We start from the raw sequence: 8,040 nt of genomic DNA on the forward strand, positions 1-8,040 counted from the left end.
TTTATCAGGCTTCTAAATACTCTGTTGAGGTTGAACTGGCATGCAATTTAAAAGATTGATCCATCACAATAATAATTTCTGGAGGAAATTACCCACTGTATTTGTGAAATTAAAAAGTATTTCAAATGCTACAAACAAAAACTAACCTAACCAGAACCATTAAACAAGTTATGTTTATGTTAATGTGACCAGGCAAATTCAATAAATGCAGTAGGCTTTGTAGTTACTGAAAAAATTTTATTTAATAATACAGCTAAACAATTATCTATATAGCCAAGGCAGTAGTCAACAATGTCCAAACATGCTAATATTGCTATATACTGTAGCATAACTTTTTAAAGAGTAAAGCCCGAATGAAGGACCACCCTGCCTTGGAAATTTTGAAAAGCCAATTTCAACCCCCCCGCCCCCAAAACTACTCTTAAAAGAAAAAAAATTCTAGCCAAGTTCCTCCAAAAATGAATCCACAAAGGCCAAAGGTGAGCTATTTCATGGATTTTATTTTAGCTTAGTGCCCAAGAGATAGTACACTCAACCATTTACTTGTGGTCACTAGTATGAATAAAAATAGCAGACTGTTGTTAACTACTCTCTAATCTTACAATACCCTAGGCTCTTCTACAAATAAAAGACATCCTATTATAGTAAACATATAAAAAAAATTAACCAAACAAGCAGCTCATTTTTTATAACTTAACAAGGAAAACCTAGTTATCACAAGGCAAAACATCAATATTTTTGCTTCTTGTGTTTTGGCAGCAATTTAAACAACTTCTATAACAATCTCTATACTTCAAAATACAGAGTTCCTTGAAGACATGAATCCTAAAATTAGTTTTTAAAAGCCCAACTTCTAATTATGTTTGCACCTTTAGATAAACTGGACCAGTCCTCCTCCTAGTCTCTGTCCACCTCATTTTTCTAATTCAAAGTTTGAGGCAATTGTCAGGTCTTTCAACATCAATCTCCTAAATTATTCCAATGTGATAAAAATTTGGGGATTTTTAGATCTACTTTTCTTCTGATCAAACAACTAGAAGCAAAAGAACTGCCCCAACTGCACATCTTGTTAGCAAGAGAGCTAGAATGTTGGATCTTTCTACTACCCTTATTTGGTTATCCCTATTTTACTTATAAATTTTAACAATGAACTCATTAAAACATAAACTATAATCCTAACATTTAAGACTTCATTCATCATACTACTGCAGATCTTTGTTCTATCAACCTTTTTCTATGCCACTGAGATAAATATTATGCTTTATGAACACAGCTGAGGAAGGTCTCAGTTGTAAATGTCAAGGTAATAAAAACTTTAAATGTATTCATCCTGGAAATGACTAATTCATCCTCACCAAGTCAACAAACATCTGGCTAACTCCCAAATTTGTCTTTGTATCAATCAGCAAGTCAAGTACTTTACAACCATGTAAGATGTTGATCATACATGTATATATTCTATATTAATCTAAATGGTAGTTATCATGAATATGAATTCAAGTTTCCCGTTACTAGGAATGAAATTTAAGTTTATGAGGAAAAAAAAAAGGTTTGGAATTACCACTGATTAAAAAAAAAAACCCAAAAACACTTTGTATAAAATTTACAAGGAAATTCTAATTGCACATTATTAAATTGTCTTAACTAAAGGACTGGGATTTTACTTTTTAATAGAATTAGAGGCAGTATGGCTAAACAGAGAAAGCCAACTTTTTTGGACAGGAAGACTTGGCTGATTAACGCCAAATATTGTCACTTAACCTGTGTTGAAGGGAATTGTTTAATACTAAGTGGCCTACCAATATCAGCAGTTGAAATTTCCTCATCTAGGAATCCCTATTTTAAGGGAAACAATAGATCAAATCCCTATCCTCCAAATTACTAAATTGAATTGATTTTCCAATTCTAGTTTTACAAAAGTAATTAACTTCAGAAAGATAACCTAATATTCACACTTCCCATTCTGAATATGGTGGAAGACTAAGGAATAGCTGCTGCTTTCATTCAAGTTGCAAATCCTGCAACTATTATGTTTGACACTAACCACTACCAGAAAATGGTAATTAAGACAATTACCTAAAAATATTTGGAATATCATTTACCCAGGGCACTAGCAAACTTCAAGTTAGAACACTTCCATCTTTACCACATTTCCTGCATCATGCAAGACTACCTACAAAGACCTTTTGTTTCTAATATGGGGGGAGGAGAAAAAAAAAAGTAGGGGTGGTGGGAAGACTTACTTTAGCAAGTTTTAATTAATAACATGGAAATACAATGGTGTACCAAATTGAATTTATTGCTGATTTGAGGTTTGCCTAATTTTACACTTAACCATATACAACACAGTTCGTATTTTTTCAAAAAAATAGATACGAGACAAAACTGCTCAAAAGCCATTTAATATTGACCTGCGGCTTTCATTTCCTTGGTAGCAAACCTTTAATACAACTCAGGATTATTTTTAACTTGAACATAATTAAAAAAAAAAAAAAAAAAACCAACAACTGAGTCCTCTCCAAAGCTTTAAAAGTTTAAAGCCTTTCTTTGAGAGTTTAATACTTTAAAAGAAAACTTCATTCAACAGCAGATCCTGCTGAAATGCTAAAAATCAAAAGTAAGCCTAATCTCTACAAAAGTTATTACTGCTGAAATACTATAAAATCAAAGAGCTTAATTTCTACAAAAGGGGGGTCTTTGCTTGCTTTGTGTCACCATTTCTCTAGAGCCTTATTTCTTCCCCATTAATTTTGCTTCCAAATCAAACCTTTATGCCCCTATGGTTCAGGCTTTCTCCTGAGAAGAGGCCAACACCGGAAGTACTAACATCACAGAATAATTGCCTGGCAAGTAAGAAAGTGTTCCGTAAGTGTGCAAAGGAGTTCTGGACTTTTAATCTCTTGAACTAGATCTCGATCGTGACCGAGATCTAGAGTGAGATACTGATGTAGCCCTTTTGACTGGAGGAGACTCAGAACGAGCCTTTGATGGTGGTGGAGGTTGTGGTGAATTGGAGTGAGACTGGCTTCTTGATCTTGACTTTGACTTTGTTTCTCCTTTTCCATTTTCTTTGGGAGATGGAGACCTGGATCTACTATGTGACTTCTCTGACTTTGCCTTGGATCTGCTACGAGATCGAGAGCCTCTATCGGATTTGGCCTTAGACTTGCTCTTTGATCTAGATTTCCTGCCTTTAGATCGGGAACGGGAACGATCTTTGCTTCGAGATCTAGATTTGGATCTTGAAAAGAAACAAATTATCATGCACATCATCTTATGACCATACCTTAAATGAACAAACTTCAAATAACAATCAACCAAACAACAAAAAAACACCCTCTACCTTGAGCGACTTTTGGAAGCACTACGGGATCTGCTCCGGCTGCTTCTTCGACTCCTACTTCGAGATCTTCTCCTAGATCGGGACCTACAAGTAGAAAGCAAGAAGTATACTGTTTTTTTCTCTTTGTACTATTATCTGCCATCACATGCATTTGCATCCAGTAATCAATAAAACCAAATGCTTTTCTATTCATGCAATACAAAGAAACCCCACTTAGATTTTATTTAATTGGTATTCAAACTATGTTGAGGATTAACCCCAAAGAAAAACTTAACATATAATTTCACTATCAATAGTCAATGTTTGTAAAACTTAAGGATGGTAACTAATTACCAATCATCACATGATATCTAACGCAAATTGCCTAAAATTTTAGGCAGTTTTTTCCATGTTAAGAGGGCAAAGACTAAGAACCCTAGTTCTAACTCCAAAAACCAGTGTATCTTTTATAATAGTGCACGAAACCCTAATTGACAGTATATGAAAGTTGGTTAATGGTAACTAATGGTTTAAATTACCTCGATCTACTTCCAGAATAGGATCTCCTATGGCTTGTTCGTGGCTTATCTTCAATGAGCCTTATATTTCTGCCATTGATTTCTGTGCCATCCAATTTATCTAAAGCACGCTTCATATCAGAATAGGAACGAAATTCAATTACACCTTCATTTGTGCGTTCTTTGTGAGCATCTGCATATGTTACTTCTCCAGCTTGTCTCATGAAATCCTATGAAGCAAAAAGTTTAGTTAAAGTTTCTATAATCTATAACACAACTGTGGTAAATTTTAAAGCAATTATTTATTCCAAGACACAAAATAACTTTTACCAGAAAAATTTCTTTCTAAAATATACTAATAGGAATACTTTTTAATAACAAAAATACATGCCTTTAAATCCTGCCAACTGCAACGACTAGAAAGATTTTCTACAATCAGTCTGTATTCTGTTCGAACAGGTGGTCCGTATTTATCTCTGCCAGTAGCTCTTCGACTGCTGTATCCTCCACCACCACCACCTTTATCACATAAATGAATAGTTAGGCGTTTCATAATGCTAGGAGCACAAAATGTATTGAAAGTTAGTACAAACAAAGTAATTTATTTACTGGAGTAGGACTTTGCTTTTAATCTTGCTAAACCTCCAACACATATGTGATTTGCCATACATTATATTAAGGGCAAGTCAAATATACTAAAATCCTACTAAATTTCTCCTACAATCTGTTAGAAAGTGACTGCTCCTTTATTCAATTTACCTCGCTAAGTTTTATTTTACAGAACATTGTAAAATATAAAACTTAACTGATTACATGCATTTCTACATTTTACAAAAATGTTTACTAGTTACACTAAGTACTTACATCACAGTGTGAGGTTTTTGGTGGTGGTTTGGCCACAAAACACGCAAGGTAACAGTCACCTAGTTCAGATTAACCAGTTTTGTCTAACCCTTGGAATCCTCACCATCACCCTGCGTCTAATGGCAAAAGGCTGCTGTCGTCATGGCTTCCGGTAAGGTCAGCCAAAGGGTCATAGGGCAAGGGTCACACAATGTATGGAAAAGCCAAGGCCAATCAGGAAAGGCAGTCATCTTAGCCTCAGTGGACACAGCCTCAGCCCCATTGGTCACTTTCAAATTGAAACATCAAGGACTTGTTAAAAAGTTTGAATTCAACATGCAACAATTTCAACATATAACATTTTCATTAAGTAGTAAATAACTACCACCTCCCCCCATAAACATGCCCCAACCACACTTCAATTACAGCACGACACTAGCTCTAATTCCCAGTCTGAATAATCTAATGCAACATTAAATTGTTTCTAGAGAAGCTACTTATTGACTGTCAATTAGAGAAGTCTCAACGCCTGCCCACATTATCCCCCCTCCCCCACCCCCCACCCCCCACCTAGGATTCTCAGATAAGGCATCTGCCTATAGATATTTTCATCTAATGAGCTAAAAATGCAGGGAGTGTCCCTCTGACGGTTTTAACACCCCCAGCATCAGAACTGGTTTCAGCGGTGCCTTTCTAGCTCGGCTCCGAGCTCTTACAAATTACCAAAAGGCCAAACGCAGAGGAACGTTTCTGTTATGCACCCGTTCTTCTGGAAAACCCCCCACCCTTCCCCGGGTTGACAACCAGCTCGAGGCTCCTCAGTACGGAGTTTTCCTCGGTGCAAGAGCTAGGACATTGGTGCCCCAGGCTAGCCCCGCAAACCAAGGCCATTTTCCAATTCCCCTCTCCCACTGCCCTCACCACCCCTGCACACAGCACACCTGCCCTAGGCCCGGGTGACTAAGAGCGCCTGGCTCCTTTGTGCTGAATCCCCGCCCCGCCTCCCCTCCCCGCCAGGGGGAGCCACCGAAGTCTGCCTGACCCTCACTGCCTGCCTGCCAGCCCGCCCCCAGCCCTTCCTCGCCCTCCTTTCCCTAAGGCGTCGCGGCACGCGCGGAACTGGACTCACTGCGGCTGCCGTAGCTATAGCCGTCGCGGTCCCGGCGGGGGCCCCGGGCATGCTCCACGATCACTCGCTCTCCGCATAAGTCCTTGCCATTCAGCTCATAAACGGCATCGTCGGCGTCGCGGGAGTCCTCAAACTCCACAAAGCCGTACCTGGACAGAAGGGAAGAGGGCGGAGACGCCCGGCGGCAGTCAGGCCTCAGGCGACAGGCCCCCTCCCTTCGCGTGCACGTGCAGCCCCGCCCCCCGGCCTCCCCCGCCCCCTGTCAGTCGGGCCGCCGCCATTTTGAGAGCGAGCTCCGCCACGCGGCGGCGCGGACGCTTATTTTCACTCCCCCCCCCCCCCCCCCCCCCCCCCCCCCAATACACATACACTCCGCCCCACCTCACCCCAAGAGACACCGCGAGAGCCAGGACACCCAGGCCGCGCGCTCACCCGTTTTTCAGGTCGACTTCCAGCAGGCGCCCGTAGCCACTGAAAAAACGCTGGATGTCTTTCTCGCGGACATGGTAGCTGAGGCGCCCAATGTAGACGCGCGGCATTTCCGCTGGTGGGCGGGGGAAGGGGGGGAAAAGGAGGAGGTCAAAGGGGTGAGGAGGTTAGGAAGGTAGGAAGAGAAAAGGTAAGATAGAAGGGGGAAAAGGAAAGAAAAGGAGAATAAGAGAACACGAACAGAGGACGAAGGAACAACGGCGGCCGAATCCCAGCCACACAATGGCGCGCGCGCTTTGAGGCCGTGGCTATAAGGGCGGAGCGGGGTGGGGCTTCCCGGCACGCTTTGCTACGTCACCGCGCAGGTGCGGGAGGCCGTACGCATGCGCGGAACTCGCGCTCTCTGCACTAAACTACTCCCATTGGCGGCGAGCAGCTTCCACACTCTTTCCACCCTTTATTCTCCCCCCACCCCCAAACTCTTCTATCAACGCGCAGCCCCAGAATATGTGACTATACGAGGTTGCCTTTTAGAGCCCTTTTAACTGTTGTGACTGCAGGATGAAGTAGCCGCCCACTCTGCCTTGCCTTAGGATTGGTCCGAATGAGGGGAGGCCGGGAACGTCTTCTCTACCTATTGGCTAGCGGCCCTTTAGGGTAGGGCGCTGTGCCTCGGGATTGGTCCCTTGGCGCCGGGTCCTAGCATGCTCAGCGTTTCTCCCCACCCATGCCCGGTCTGAGCACGAGATGTCATCGGATTGGTCCGGGGCGTCCCAGTGAGGGACGCAGTGCGTGCCAATTGGTCCCTGGGGAATCTGCTTGGCTTATCCCGCCTTTCCTGCGGGCCAGGAGTTGCCGGTTTTAGGGAGAGCGGGGCAGACCGATCTGAGTTCCAATTCTTCCTTCTACTAGCTGTGCGACCCTGGACAAGTCACTGAAATTCTCTGTTCCCCAGTTTCCTCTGTTCGGTGTGGATAATAGTTCCCTTTTTATTATAGTGAGGGCAGTGAGTTAATAGGTGCACTCTACAAACCTTAAAGAACCGCTCTAGAAGTACTACCTATTGCTGGCGATAACAAACACTGAAGGGCCTCGTATGGGGCCTCGCAAGCAGGGGCCTAGGTTGGGCGTCAGCGCTTTTAAACCTGAACTCGAGTGAGGGACAGGATTGGGAAGCGTCCCAGCTCCACCCCTCCCTACGCTGGGAGGCCATTATTCGTCCGCCGGCCTCACTTCCTAACACCGTTCCTATAGTCGCAGAGGCCCCGCCGCGAAGTGATCCCGGGCCCGCGCCTGGGCCCGCCCCTGGGTGCCTCGTGCCATCTCCCTCCCTCCTCGCTGGGGGCTAAGGCATAGCTCTGGAAGAGGCCACGTAGGGTGTTTTACTGGATTCAGTGTAAATTTAAATGAGCTAATCCAGTTCCACCCTGCAGGTTGCACAATCCTGTTTTGTTGCTGGGCCGTTTTCAGTCCTAGCTGGGCTTTGGGGACGTTTCGGAGATCGTCTTGGCAGACAGACTGGAATGGTTGGCCATTTCCTTCCCCAGCTCATTTTGCAGAAAAGGAAACTGGAGCAGACAACGTGAAGTGACTTGCCCGGCGTCACACGGCTACGGAGTGTCTGAGGCCGCATTTGAGCTAGGAGGATCTTCCAGACTTCCCCGGTGGTTTTCTGTCACTGTCTCCGGTCACAGGGGCTATTCCACAAGTGGCCATTCCATTCCTTCTCTCAGCCGGGAGCCTTTCCTTCAGTTTTGTGGAGCAAACAGAATCCATCTACTCTTCTACTTGAACCCCGG

General features: G+C 43.4%; 1 protein-coding gene across 1 annotated transcript; it reads right to left on the bottom strand.

Annotated features, from left to right (window-relative positions):
* Nucleotides 1-480: 480 nt before the first annotated feature.
* On the bottom strand, nucleotides 481-6,566 carry SRSF6 (serine and arginine rich splicing factor 6). Its single transcript, XM_012553210.3, has 6 exons — nucleotides 6,245-6,566; nucleotides 5,813-5,961; nucleotides 4,232-4,359; nucleotides 3,862-4,070; nucleotides 3,344-3,427; nucleotides 481-3,241 (listed from the first exon to the last, which is right to left on the bottom strand). Exons 1-6 carry the CDS (start codon nucleotides 6,349-6,351, stop codon nucleotides 2,893-2,895), a joined length of 1,026 nt encoding a protein of 341 aa, XP_012408664.1. The 5' UTR covers nucleotides 6,352-6,566; the 3' UTR covers nucleotides 481-2,892.
* Nucleotides 6,567-8,040: the final 1,474 nt, after the last annotated feature.

Source organism: Sarcophilus harrisii, chromosome 2 (genome assembly GCF_902635505.1).
Source record: "Sarcophilus harrisii chromosome 2, mSarHar1.11, whole genome shotgun sequence".
Classification (NCBI taxonomy): Eukaryota; Metazoa; Chordata; class Mammalia; order Dasyuromorphia; family Dasyuridae; genus Sarcophilus; species Sarcophilus harrisii.

Coding starts and splice junctions, on each gene's coding strand:
- SRSF6 (XM_012553210.3), bottom strand. CDS start 6,351: ATGCCGCGCGTCTACATTGGGCGCCTCAGCTACCATGTCCGCGAGAAA. Junction 5,962..6,244: donor GAAGTCGACCTGAAAAACGG/GTGAGCGCGCGG, acceptor CCTTCTGTCCAG/GTACGGCTTTGTGGAGTTTG. Junction 4,360..5,812: donor CTATAGCTACGGCAGCCGCA/GTGAGTCCAGTT, acceptor TATGTGATAAAG/GTGGTGGTGGTGGAGGATAC.